Source organism: Cydia pomonella, chromosome 10 (genome assembly GCF_033807575.1).
Source record: "Cydia pomonella isolate Wapato2018A chromosome 10, ilCydPomo1, whole genome shotgun sequence".
Classification (NCBI taxonomy): Eukaryota; Metazoa; Arthropoda; class Insecta; order Lepidoptera; family Tortricidae; genus Cydia; species Cydia pomonella.
The window spans coordinates 6,906,967-6,921,784 of NC_084712.1; the positions used below are offsets into that span (position 1 = coordinate 6,906,967).

At 37.1% G+C, this 14,818-nt stretch overlaps 1 protein-coding gene across 1 annotated transcript; it reads left to right on the forward strand.

Moving 5' to 3' along the window:
* Positions 1-587: 587 nt before the first annotated feature.
* On the forward strand, positions 588-1,951 carry LOC133521943 (uncharacterized). Its single transcript, XM_061857075.1, has 2 exons — positions 588-1,269; positions 1,636-1,951. Exons 1-2 carry the CDS (start codon positions 1,063-1,065, stop codon positions 1,894-1,896), a joined length of 468 nt encoding a protein of 155 aa, XP_061713059.1. The 5' UTR covers positions 588-1,062; the 3' UTR covers positions 1,897-1,951.
* The last annotated feature ends 12,867 nt before the right edge of the window (positions 1,952-14,818 follow it).

Sequence of the window (14,818 nt, forward strand, 5' to 3'; positions counted from 1 at the left end):
TAACGAAAAAACGGTACTTTTTCTATGAAATCCCATTTCGGGAGAAAACGGTTTCCACTAACTAAATCTTAACAAATCACTTTGATTTTGATGTCGATCGTTTAATCAGCATAATACGTTCTAGGTTTTAGGCAAGTTTAGAAAAAAGGAAAACCTAGTACTTATATACCTAGTTTTCCATTGTGTCAATAATATACAACAAATTTTGAAAATATTAAGAAGTGGAAAATTTTGTATGGACGTAAAACTCTTATTGTATGGACGAGTAGGTACGTGGTATGCTTCCCTCTTAAGGTGCAGTGGATACAGCCAGCGGAGTTTCTAAAAATCTTGGCGGTTTTTAAGGTCATAATACGGTTGCCAAAAAAATTGTATAGCAATTTGAGGCCTTTCTCTTGCAACTTCATTGATTCGAAACTTGATTAATGAATAAACAACTTTCATCAACTTATACGCACCATCCGCACCACTAAAAATTGTCTAACTCTAACATGAAAATTATTTCTAAAAATGCGTAATGTTATTTTTTGATCGAACTAAAATGTTATTTTTGCCTCTGGGATGTTCACTCAGTTTATATCCTTATGACCATTGACATACGGGCACTACGAATGGTGCTAGTTCAGCGGTGTCACGAATATGAGCCAATCTTGCAGTCAAACGCAACTAGTTGCGACCAATGGCGCGTGCTGCAAACTCATCAATCAATCGTATTGCGGCGTAAGACTACATGATTCGCTCGAATTCGTGTGCGTGACACCGCTGTACTGGCCCCATACTTATTGCTCGTAAGGCCCGTCCTTAGATATATGTCAATGCTTATGACCTGTTACTTGAAATCTAGATAGACAGACTATTTTAGTCTGATGTCGACTAAATGCATACTTAATGTATGTCATAGACAACCACTAAATTTCATCGAGACAGATGACACCATAACAGACAACAAAGCTAATTAGGTTCATTTACTTTGATAAATTTACAAGTATTTTGCAATACCCAAAAAAATATGGACACGTAAATGCAGATATACCGACTTCCATAGACCCGACGTTTTATTAAATGGAGAATCGGGGGAGAAGGGGTAGAAGGCGGTCCAGGGGAAGACACGAAGGTTACTTTGCCCCAGCTTCCTCCAGTTTATTCGGCAACAAATGTATGATCACTGCTGCACTGGTCTTTGCGTTTATCATGCTGCAGTACAATTGTAGAAACTGCTACGCAAAGCAAGAGCTGATGAAGATTACGAGCAGTGTCGAGGATATAGCGGTAAGTGACACAAGTAATATTTTTAGTACTTACGAATATTTTAGTAGGTTACAAACAACAACAACTGATTAGGTACCATAAAACCATTGAACAATAGTCCAGTAGATACCACAACTAAGACCCACACATTTAATGCGAATTTATTGTAATGAAGTTTTTTTTTTGTGTTGTCAGAGATTTTCTGCCATTTATGAAAATTCAAAGTCTTAGAATTGTGACATTCAAATATTAGTCACTCTTGAACGGAGATATTCGATTTAGTTTTGGACCATCGTTGGGAGCTTTTCGACTATAATTCGGTGGTTTTATGGTAAACGTTATACCATTCCAGTCAGTGTTTTTGGCAACCTTTGTTTTTGTTCACAGAAACATTTAAAAACCATTCAAAGAAACTACCAGCTTATAGAAGACAGACTTGCGTTATACTCCAAAGAAATACCAAAGCTGGAGGAGCAGATGGCATCTTTGGAGTCATTGGCTCATGACGTCAACAGATTCGGTTGGAACCCCAGGATACACGCTACGTTACCATACGTCGACGTGAAGTTGAACCATTTCAACATTACTCGGATCCCAATGAAAAATTCAACTAAATTAAATAATTGTCGGAATCTCAAAAAAGAATAGTACGAAAATAATTTGAAGCCTTTGAGTTAAGCGGTAAATATAATGCGGGATCTTTGTTAATGTATTTAATGTTCTGGCAAATCTCGGCAACAGTTTCAGTAGAGGAGTAAAAATGACTAATAAAAGAATACTTAGACCATTTTGGGTTTGCGGTGTTTGGTTCATCTAGATACCTATTTCATGATTTTTTTCTAAATAAGATTTTTCTTTTAACCTTTTTGCCGCCATTGACTTAATATATAAAGTCAGTACTTAAATTTTTTGGCCCCACCACACGCCACGACTTTATAAGTTTATATCAAGTCGTGGATTTGGTCAGGTTTGCATACCTATGCATTTTTTTACGTGGCCTTGATGACACTTTATTGTGTCGGCGAAAAGGTTAATTCGCATGAATGGAATAAAACAAGATATTTTATATTGTCATTTTCATTTGTATAAATCTGCTTATAAGCAATAGTACAACTAAATTTGCTGCAACCATAGATTCATTGCACAATCACAAACATAAAATACGATCATAGTATATGTTCCATAGGCTTGTCAAACAGGATAGTAAGTAAATCTCCAGTTACCAGCAGTTGAACTGTTTTGTATAGATTGATTCGAATCCGTGTCTTTACTCTGCAAATTTAAGACATTATAATGCTTTCCACAATCAGAAATACATTCGACCATGCATTTACAGAACTCCTTTTCACTGCCTTCTTCCTCTAGATCGAAACATCTGAGTAAACGCTCAGTAACAGTAGATTCATCGCTTACTGGAGTACTCCATTGCTGTATAAAGTTATTTGTACTCGTTTTAAAATTATGTATAAAATCGTTTGTGTTTTTTTCAACGTTTGTCTCCACATCTGCCAGTTTTTTCAAACATCGCAAACAGGTACTCGTATGTTTTTGGTTACGAAGGAAGCATGAGGATGCAGAGTTGTAGAATTGTTTGCCTAGAATGCCTTGAATTTCATCTCGCAGGGTTTCATAGGCCATTCCTATATTGTTGATGATTGTCTGAAAAATGAAAGTATCCCATCAAAAATATACATTTATAAAAGGTAGTGGTGGTAAAGTCAGCGTCAAATACTTCGTAGCAGTCAAAGTGGCCAAATAGTTCGGTACACCATACTAAATATATGGTGTACCGAACTATTTGGCTACTTTGACTGCTACGAAGTATTTGACGCTGACTGTACGAGTAGTAGTGGCATTTGAATTTAAAAGTGCAATGTTATGGGCAATGGTATAGGTATGATGATATTTTCAAAAGTTTGGGTTAGGTTTGGATTATAACATGATATAAGCCGGGTCCACACAGAGCGAGCATACGCGCGAGGCAATTTCCTCACGCACAAACCGGTCAGTGGGTTACGATCTTAACTATAGGATCGTATTCAAAACAATGATACTGTACGAGTATAACAACTCTAGATAGATTATACTCATATATAAGGAGCACAAAAAATACCTCCTTATGTATTTCATTACTTTAATTATTTTCGCATATCATTCGTCTCTGTTACATAAGTTTGTCTCTTGCTCGACGAGCATAAGCAAAGAGCAACTGACACAATTTGTACAATTTAAACGCTTCAATTTTGGAATGATTAATAACCAACTGACCGTATAGCATGTGTTGTGTTCTTGCGCGAGTCCATACTTGAAGTCAAGCCAGATAAATAGAGTCGCTAGCTGCGCGTGCTAGTTGCTAGCTAGTCTGGAGTGGTGCAGAGTTCTAATTTAAAACCAGTAGGGATTCAGTGATACTCACGGATCCACGATCCGAGAAGTTCATGCACTTTGAGAAGTTATTTAAACACCCAAGCCCCAGGGTATTCTTAGGCACAAATTAACTTATTCATATTATTTTTACCTCCAGTGAAGAAAGATCCGATTTCATACTTTTCAGTTCCGTTTGCATCATGAACCTTTCACACAAGTTTTGGCACAGATGCCCCACAATAGCAAACATGCCTACATAGAGTACTACTTCCGTGATCATAGATCTGACAGACCTCAAACGAGGCATTTTGTAAATGTAAAAATTAACTACATTTTTTATTCAAACTTTAAATTTATTGTGTTTAACATTTCGTAGTTTTACGGAATGTCAGATGACAAGAGCTGACATTATACCTAATCATAGATATAAGAAGTAGGTATAAGGTCTTCTATGATATGAGTACCTAATAGAATAAGCCTAGCCCTATATTCTTTCGTATCGCTCCCAAAAGCCGTCTCATCAATATCCCCGACCAATATATAACCCTGTGTAAGATAAATAAAGTCTAACAAAAAAATGTGCCTCGAAAAATCAAGACACACATATGCTCGAAAAGATGGCGATTTGGCATATAGTCCAGTATTAGAAGATGGCGACACCGTTTGATATTTAACACATAATCAGTGAAATAACCATATGTTATTCTAGGAGTTTTAGTCCTGTATCCTCTAATTCTCTTTGCCCCGACCTATTGAAATGAAAAAAAAACTTAAGATATGACTTACATGACAGGATGACAGGATTGTCCAAAGAGCATATAAAATACCATATAAAGAATGAATTAATGTTGTTGATATTTGATGTTTTCTTTATCTATCTCTAACTGACTATGACGAAGGCTGTCAGTTCTCTAATATAATATATAATATAATAGATAGTGCTTGCCGTAGTGCTCATGAAGTCCTGAATGTCGTGATCATATTTTCTCTCGGCTTAGAAAGTGGCGGCATCGGCATCAGAGTGGGTGAGGTGTTAATAATTAGGTAGGTACCTATCTAATCTATACACGCTACTACTCTTGACGAGCTGACCAGACCTGACCTGTCGGACCTAGTGGGTAGTGACCCTTCCTATGAAGCCGATGGTCCCGGGTTCAAATCCAGGTAAGGGCATTTATTCGTGTGATGAGCATGAAGTTTGTTCCTGAGTCATGGAGGTTTTCTATGTACATATTTAACTATTTATAAATAATTATATATATAGTTGTCTAAGTACCCGCAACACAAGCCTTATTGAGCTTACTGTGGGACTTAGTCAATTTGTGTAATAATGTCCTATAATTAACAATAAAATGTGCATAATAGAACACCAAGACCTCACCTCCGCTGCGTCTACTGCTTACTGCAATTTTATCCCAAAAACATTGTCTTCCTATTGGTAATTCAGTGATATTCCAATCATGTTTCTACAATAGGGAGTATTACTGCAATGTTCCGCCGCCAGAGAGCAGCACTATCACAAATTCTAAACCATACAGTAACTTAAAAACGCCTTAGTTTTTTGAGAAGTTTTCACTATGACATTGATGCATTAAGGATGCATCAAGGCGGTTTGTTTCCAGAGGCCTACCGCGAAACGTGAAAATCGAAATTTCGTTATCTGCCTCTTTATCGCTCGAATACGCAAGAGTGATAGAGAGCCAGATAACGAAACTTCGATTTTTGAGTTTCGCAGTACGCCCTCACCTCAGTATGTGCTAGAGGCGCCCCCTATTCCACCAGTAATGAGTATTTGGTGAGATTTTTACCATAATTCCCAACAAAGTTGCGATACTCCCCGACGCCATGATGGATAGTCGCATCCGCTCCGTCGTAATTCCTATCGCTATACCTGTCGCGTCGAATAATGATATATCATATGACAGTTGTTCCTTCAAGTCGCTTTTGGTTGGACCACGGACGTTCATAATAGAGGTGTGCGCCGAAGGCTAAACCATCGGCGGCGGCGTCTGGTCCAAAAATAGCCGGCGGCGTCGGCGTAATCGGCGTGATCGGCGTAATTAATAAAAACAACTAAAATTTGAAAAAATAACCGTTTATTTAATACTCTAAGAAAGAAACAAATAAAAAACAAATAAAACATTTTCTTTCACGAAAAACAATTTAAACCTATTAATTTAAACAACGTCAGCATGGCACATACATATATTTTTTAATCAACTGGTCATAGTAACAAACCGTCATGTTCATGTAAGCATTTAAGCAAAGCATTAACATATGAACAGTTCACATTTTAAAGCTTTGCTTACATGAGTCATAATTGTCATGGACAAAAATTATTTTGTCCACGTTGCTAGGACTTAGTCTGCATCTCTTAGCAGACAGTACGAGTCCAGCAACGGAAAAAACTCGCTCGCTAGGAGTACTCGTGGCGGGAATGGACATTAAGGCTCTGAAAAATGCTTAATTGCATGTCTTTCGACTGCTTTTTTATCAAAATAGTCCGACATTGTGGTTGCGTAACATTGAACGTGCGATCCGCGTCTACTCAAAATGGTTGACTGACTCCCCGCGCCGCGCTGCGTATGGCCTTCATGCCTCGCCCCACCCGTCGAGCGCCCCGCACCCCGCACCGCGCAGGAGAGCACGCAGAAGAGCACGCAGAAGAGTTTATTATTGCTTATTCCGCGCGCCTTATTTATTGCGTTTTACTACTACGGACCACTGGGCGCTGTCCGCTTCGCAATTTTCTCGTCTTTCGTTTGGCGTGTGTGTTGTGTACTTTTACTACGCTTAACACAGTAAATTAACGCTGCATGTACTCGCGCGCGAGCGTGAATTAATTTATATGCCTTGTTGGAATGTACATACATACACAGAACGGACCAAAATTCAAGTTCTAACTTCACGCCGATTTCACGCCGGTGGAATGATCGGCGGCCGGCGGCGTGGCAAAAATGACCGGCGGCGTACGCCACGCCGGTCGGCGCACACCTCTAGTTCATAATAAGGTGGATAGAGTACACTCGCCAAAAAGTGTGTCCACATGAGATGTCAAACCAGAGCCCCGCATCTCATTCTAATTATGGTCATAAGTCATATTTATGTGGGATAAGGTGGAAATTTGGAATGTATAGTTAGGCCAGGATCTTTTCTCATTGATGCATAGTAAGAGATAATCATACTCCACTCGCACGAACCTGGTCAACTTTATTTACTTAGCTCAATTGGAAAAAGGGAATGCAAAAACCGGAGGCTTTTCAAAACCGGTTTTTTCTTCGGTTTTACCACAAAAAAAACGAAACCGGTTAAAACCGGTTTCGGTTTTTAGAATCAACAATTCTTAAATTCATCGCCATGGAATAAAGAAAAGATTGCTTCACGTGTAAAAACGAATCCTAGTATAGTACTCGTATATACACGATTTTATCACGAAATTAAAGACAGAATATCTGACTATTTTATTGTATTGTATGGGAATTGTCAAATGACTTAATGTTATTTGTAACTAGGAATAGGAACAAACCAATTATATAAAATTAGTTTTTTGGTTTGTTGATCAAACTAACACAACACCACATTATTTGATTTGATGTCGATTCAACCGGTTTAGGACCGATTTACACCCTTATAATGAATAAAACATGCAACTTAGTTAAATAAAAAAAAACCGAATAAAACCGAAACCGGTTTTTTCAAATTCTAAAAACCCGGTTTTGGGTTTCCGTCAAAAAATCGGTTTTACCCGGTTTTTTCGGTTTCGGTTAAAACCGGTTTGCATTCCCTAATTGGAAATCGGAAAGTGGGTCCGTCAAGCCCTAGCGTAGCGTAACAATTAAGATTTTTACACAAAATAGTCTTGGTATTTGGATAAATTGATAAAATATTAGCACGAAAGGAAATAAAAACTTTTATTTAACTATGTAAACCGGCTTCTTACACTATTATGCTTTTATTAATGCTTTGCTATTAATTTAACAAAATAGGTACCTATAGTTTAGAAAATTTCGCCTGGAATATCATAATTACCTGTTAAACAACATGACACTATTTTGACTGCAACACGTTTTTAATAGTTTCCTCCCAGACTGATTTATATTTTCTACTTAATTTAAAAATAAAAGTGTTACGATTCCATGTGTTTGTAAATGAATAAATCATAAATGTCGGCCGTTGGTGACTACTGTCGAACTCAAAAAATTTCATTTGTAGTCTGCTCTTTCGCACTCATGGGATGTTCATATACATACATGATGGCTTCCCTTTTGCACACTTCAGGTAACTTTAAGCGTAAGCATCATCGTAGACTTGTGATTGCTGCTAATTTTTTCAAATTTGCCGCTTTGTCCTACAGACGGATATGTGTGTCCAACCTATGTAGAATCGATTACATATATATAAATATTTTGAAGCAACGTTTCAGTAATAAAATATTATGTATAAATATGGGTCTGTAATGTTCTAAGGACTTTGGATTTAAATTTTGTCAATTATTTACTATAAAATAGCTCTCATTACGTCGACCACATTTAACATGCCGAAATAAAGACATACCTATTTAGATAAAGTTACTTTTAAATTAAATACGTAAAAAGAAGTAAGCCCGATTAATATCGTGCCGACATCATAGTCACCCTAATAAGTTTGACAGTATAGTATTGTATTTTTATCGTTAAATTGAATAATTGTCACTTACCTGTGAAAAGATATTCCACAAACAGCATAGCTTTCACTCCTGCACTGAAACCCGTCACACAACATTTAAACCATTTTTTTTGCAATATTATTCGTATCAATGCTGAGCGGCGCCATTAACGTATTTTGTTGGGGATACCAATTAATATTCAAAGTTATTACAAGTTCTACCATGTCAAATTTAATGCTTTTTTTTATTGTGCACATGCTTGTTTTAATTGCAAATTACTTAAAAGATATCAGAACCGTAATTTGAATATAGCCCTAAAATTGTATAGGAAGGTAATTATTTTTAGTAGTAATATACTACTACCACAATGGTATCTTTTTAACATTGGCAACATGTGCGAGTGAGACACAGGGCTCTGGTTTTGCTATCTCAAGTGGACCGTTTTCTCTAGTCTGGTACGAACACCTTTCTGGCTCGGTCATAAGGTTCAATCTGGTATGGCAAAAAAAGTCATTGCGCTCTCCACTTTAACATGTACCTTATGGGTTGGATCTAATTAAAAAATAAATGTTTTTACCGTATTTTTATTACTTAAATGTTACATTTCTTAATAAATGAATGTGCTTAAACTTCCAAAACATGTCTACTAAGTACTAACATGTTACGTGACAGCTACATACTCCATATAAAAATGAACTGTCATGGGGATCATCATTCGACGCGATAGATATTACCGACCGGTGAGACATGGGGCGGAAGTGCTACTACTTACTTAGTATCATAACTATACAAAAGGTGGGTCGGACGTCTAGGAGACTTACTCCTCTGACGCAGCGACCCAAAGTTTGTCTTGGCCTGCAACAACATGACTGCTCGCCACTGATTCCGGTCCTGTGCAGTTTCCCGCCAGTCTTCAACCTGGAGCTCGCGCAGATCCGTGTCCACCACATCCGCCCATCGATACCTAGGTCGACCGACCGGGCGGGTTTTCCCTCAAACACTCTTTTCACCGCCCGATCGCCTCCCATTCGCTCTAGATGGCCGAGCCACCGAAGCCTTTGCGCCTTTGTGACACCCATAATATTTGGCCCAGCGACTATCTGTTCGAGCTCGACGTTTTTACGGATTCTCCAGTTGGCATCGGGTCTCTGCGTTGGGCTGAGGATTTGCGAAGAATCTTGCTCTCAGCCACCAGAAGCTTACTTTCTTCCTCTCTGACGTCTGGGAGAGCAGAGCACTAATGCTGGCTGTAGATACACACTTGTCGAGAGACAGAAAAAGTGTGTACATACCCTTATCGTCTCGCCCTTTTTCGGTCGGAGTCGGAGTGGTGCCGAGACTTTTGGCCGAAGTCTCTGACAAGTGTGCACAACCGGCATTAACATTACTTCGTCACTCTAGCAGCTGACTGCCTCCTGCTCATGCAATGTGACAAGTGTGGCTGTAATGTTACACTACACTGGTCCGACAAAGAACTCGACTCACACGCGCCGGTTCATGTAATGGGAATACTCCGACTGTGATTTATACGGCTATTACAAAGCCTATTTCATTGTTTTTGTACCTTTATTGGATATAGGCTATGTGCGGAGTGCGTTGTGATCTAAAGATGAGGTTAAGGTCGATGGGAATTTTTTGTGCAATTTTTAATACGTCATCTGGCATCTGTCAGCTATCCAAGAGTAGGAGTTATAGGTCCCATAGCCGATTCTTCGACATTGTATGCCCGCTGTATTGCATACTTACAAACCCACATCGAAATACAAGGGTTTGAAAAGTGTCCAAAATGTAAAAAAAATTACAGATATTTCCGAAAATTCGCATGATGCAATGAAGGTCCTCGTTATAGAAAAATGTTAAATTCCAAAAATCTCCTGTGTGAAAAATATGCAAGTTTATACATTTTAAATCGTTATCTTCGTAAACCGGGGTTAACTTTGATTTGCGGGTCGACTTTGATCGGGGTGTCTTTGATCACTTATACATGGTGAAATGAATCAAATGATTACAGTATTTGAAGTTATTACTTTGTATCATTTGGTGTGTTATAAAAGTAGTCTCACACCTTAAAAAGATATACTTACAAGTACTTATCCGATTTTTATTATTTTTTCAGGCTTTTTAGTGGGTCGACTTTAGATTGCCAGTAAAAAAGTAGTGGTTTCAAAGTAATTTCCCATTTTCCCATTCTTAATATAACTTTGATCACGTTGTTTTTATTCATTTAAAAAAAAAGATTAATCCAATTTTTATTTATTTTTCATTTCCTATTTTTACGTATATTGGGATCGTCAAAAAATGTTGCCAAACTCTAAGATTGATCTAAGTAGGTATGGCAAGTTTACGGCATAAATGTAGTGTCAACACACACACATAAATACATACATACATTTGTTTTCCCCTTTTCAACAGATTAAATGAGACAAATCACAAACCTCTCTCATTAAGCCCACAAAAACAGCCTGACACGCATATATTTTGGTTGCAAGTTGTATGCAAAGACTTGGTCATATCATATCATAGGATTGAATGAATCATTTTTTTACTTTTAATTATTTTTTTTTATCATCGAGGCTGTAGTTTGACTACGCGCAAGCTATAAAGTGAGCCGTAGGAATACGTCAGCTTATTTAACTACATTTGTGAAAAGTAAAAATACTCTCTAATATTTATGTTTCATAAGATATTTAAGAAGATTCTCAATAAGGAAATATATTTTTTCGTTCCTTTTACAAAAAAAATCGGTCAAGCGCGAGTTTGTTTTACTCGCTCACCGAGGGTGCCGTACAAACTTTGAATTATCTCGTGTAAATATAAAGGCGAAAGACTTTGATCAGAAGTAGGTACCTGTACTGATTATAATTGTGTACAGCGCCATCTATCGGCAAATTGTCTAACTAATTTGCACGATGTAATGCATGTACTTAAGTTAGTTTTTCGACGATAATTCTCTATCATTACATGATGAACCGATTTCAAAAATTGGTCTTTTATTTGAAAGAAGGTGTCTTTAATGTAATCTCATAGAAATTGCAAGTGTAATAAACACACGTAAAGTTAGTTAAATTGCAAACTAAATTCGGAAATGATTTTTGCTGATTAAAAAAAAGTTATCAAGATATAGGTCTAATTATATTTTTCCTGTAAAATTTATAGTAATATTGATATCATGTAAAAATGTCATAACTTTTCTTCAGTAAACTTCGGAAATAAAGGGGGAGAATGGTATTTTTTTTTTCACATCTTCCTACATAATTTTTTTTTCAACTACACTACTAAAAAATTATAAAAAATTGTTTTGGAATAATCAATTTGAGCTCTTTCAAATGATACCCCACTTGGCCCAGTCACAAGACTTTCAAATTTTGCCCCCTCTTAATATTAGTAATTTTCCATAGTTATTAAAAATAAAATAAAAATAATACTTTCAATGTGTCTAGGTTAGCATTCTTCATAAGTATTCCAAATTTCAAATCGATAGCTTCGATGGTTTTCTAGATATTTAGCGATGTGAGAGACAGACAGACAGACAGACGGACGAACGGAGTCGCACCATAAGGGTTCCTTTTGTACCTTTTTAGTACAGAACCCTAAAAATGACAAAAACTTCTAACAACATTTCCATCTAGAAATTTTGCGAGTATATCGTCAATCAACATGTCAGCATAAATGTAGTCAATACTTACATTTGTTTTCCCCTTTTCAACAGATACAAAGCGACAAACCTCGCTCAATTCATTGAACCCACAAAAACAGTCTGACACGCATCCATCTTGGTTGGAGTCGTATATCACGGCTGACGTTTGACCACGCGCACCGCGCACCCCATAAAGTGAGCCGATATTTCATTGAGCGGCTGAAACATCAAGTATACCTACACAGATCCCGGCACAATGTTACAGGTAAGTAAATAAATAAATATATGGGGACAATCTTACACAGATCAACCTAGCCCCAGGCCTAAACAAAGCTTGTACAGTCATTTCATAGGTAAGCTATTTTTGGCTTGGCAATTTTTTATAAGTTTGGGAATTTCATACCGTTATTGACAAACAAATTAGCTTGAACCCTAAATGGCTCAAGAATTAAAGTCCGTGATTATACTGGGGGTACTAGGCGACGACGATATACATACTTATATAGATAAATACATACTAAGATACATACATAAACTCCATATCACAGGCGGCCTGTATAGAATCTTCTTCGACGGCACATCAGTACCGTGTTTCAGTGCCTAATTTCTTGTTAACATTAAAAGTCTATACAATTTATCTGTCTCTCTAGTCCTAGAGCCACTAACACTGCTTTAATGTGTTCCCGGTAATTAATTCCTTGGATCTGTAATATATCATTCGTATGTCGAGACGCCGTTCATAAATCATAACGCTCTCGGTCTCGAGATGGTTGCCAACTTAATGTGTATACCTACTTATACATGACATGCGGGTTTTAACGGAAACGTCCAAGTTTGAGCGACCTGTTACCATTGACATATACACTTCGTAAAGACGGGCCTTACGAGCACTACGAATGGGGCCAATTCATGGGTGCCAAAATCGCATTTAGTAACACCCCTGCGCTCAGTCGTGTGGCAAATCGCGCAATGGAAAGGCGTCAGATAATGCCATTCCGATTATTTATAATGCCTAATTGTGTCGAAAAATTGTTTAAAAACTGATACAGAAAAATCAAGTATACTTATGCCGTGCCGTGCGAGTAAGGTCCGACCGAGATCTCGGTCTCGGTCTCAGCATTCTCGGCCAAAAATCGAGCCGTAATCTCGGTCTCGGTAAGAATCTCGGCCGATTTTGGCAATGAGTTATCATTGAATATTTCGCGCACGAGCGCCGGGGTCTAAGCCACCCGTTGGTTGCATCACCCGGTTGGTGTGACGTTTTTTATGATTTTGATTGGTTTCGTATCCACATTTTAAGCCAATTACTCGTGCTTATCAAATACTAAGTGTTGGGATCGGATAGGCGCGGATGACTTGTTCATTTGGGTCTTTTCGTTTTGTAGATGTTGTTATTGATGAATAAATGAGTGTATATTGTTATCGGGATGTAACTTAGATTAAATTGTTGTGAGTGAAAGATGACACTGGATATTTTGATAGTAAATATATTTGTGTTAATGGGAAAAGCAAAGCATTTTGGGTTACAATATAAAACTCTTTATTTTGATTATTATTATTGTACCTCTTTTTGTGTACATCCATTCTGAAAAAACCGGCCAAGTACGTGTCGGACCACGCACAATGGAAGGTTCCGTACCTTCATACAATACAAAAAAGCCGTACAAGCAAAAGAGCGTATGTTAGTGGCACTTCCATCGTTTTAATAAGAAGACCAGATCTTTTTATAACTCTTAAATGGCTTAACCGACCTTAAGCTTAATAATTTTTCTGAAAAAATATTTCCTTATCAAGCTTTTTTTATTTAGATATTTTTAAATGGTTTTGCTCTCCCGGTTCAAAAGTAAGAGGGCATCACACTATTTTTTTGAGCGATTATGTCCAAAAGTATTTACTTAATAAAAAAAAACGTTTTTAGCAACCTTTATGTATGTTCAAAGACCTATCTACTGATGAGCCAAATGCTTTTTTTTTAATTTTAGTTACATTTATATGGGTATTTCAAAATATATTTAACATTTTTTTTTCGGAACTAACAAGTGACTTACATAATACATCTACACCTACGTTCCAAATTTGGATATAAAATATATCGTATAGTTTTGGAGTAAAATGGCTGTGATATACGCACAGACCATTATTTCTCCAGACCATTAGGGTTCCATTTTTGCTATTTTGGCTTACGGACCCCTAAAAATACTATTTAATAGCGCTACGATTTGATTATGATAACTTCTTTCTGATAAATCGTCAAATTTCGATTATAAAAACATTTTTAGTGCAAAATTAGTATTTTTTTTTTTTATAAATTCTCGGTCTCGGTCTAGGCCGAGAATCCCATTGAGTCTCGGTCTCAGTCTCGGTCTCGGCCGAGACAAAAAAAGCGTTCTCGGTCGGACCTAAGCTATTACCATATTTATTAAAATAAATGTCATATTTATTGGTTAGGTTAGGTTGAAGGTTATTAACTCGCTTAAGAATAGTCCCTTTCTAAATGTTGACATTCAGGAAAAATAAAGCTTCTTTCGTAATGAAGTATTTTGTAAGTTGTAATTAAAAAAGAATGTATTTATCTAACACATTTTAATATGTTTTAATTCCCAGTTACTTATTCCTACATAAATATTCTTAGTGAAATTAAACTATAGCACGGCAAAATCTATAAAAATGATATTTATATTAATTAAAATATAATAAATATTCATGGTCGCCCTAAAGAAAGAAAGGGACATTTTTCTAGACCCGTTTTTTGGAGGCGAGAGTGCAGTCTGCTTAAAAAGACATCCTACATTCATACCATCAGTCACGTAGTTTATGCATTATGAAACAGATGGCGCTGTGTTGCGTGTAACGAGAATGATCGGTCGGAATTGTATGCATGGGCTGATCTTTACTTTGAAATCATTGCCTCCTACATTAAT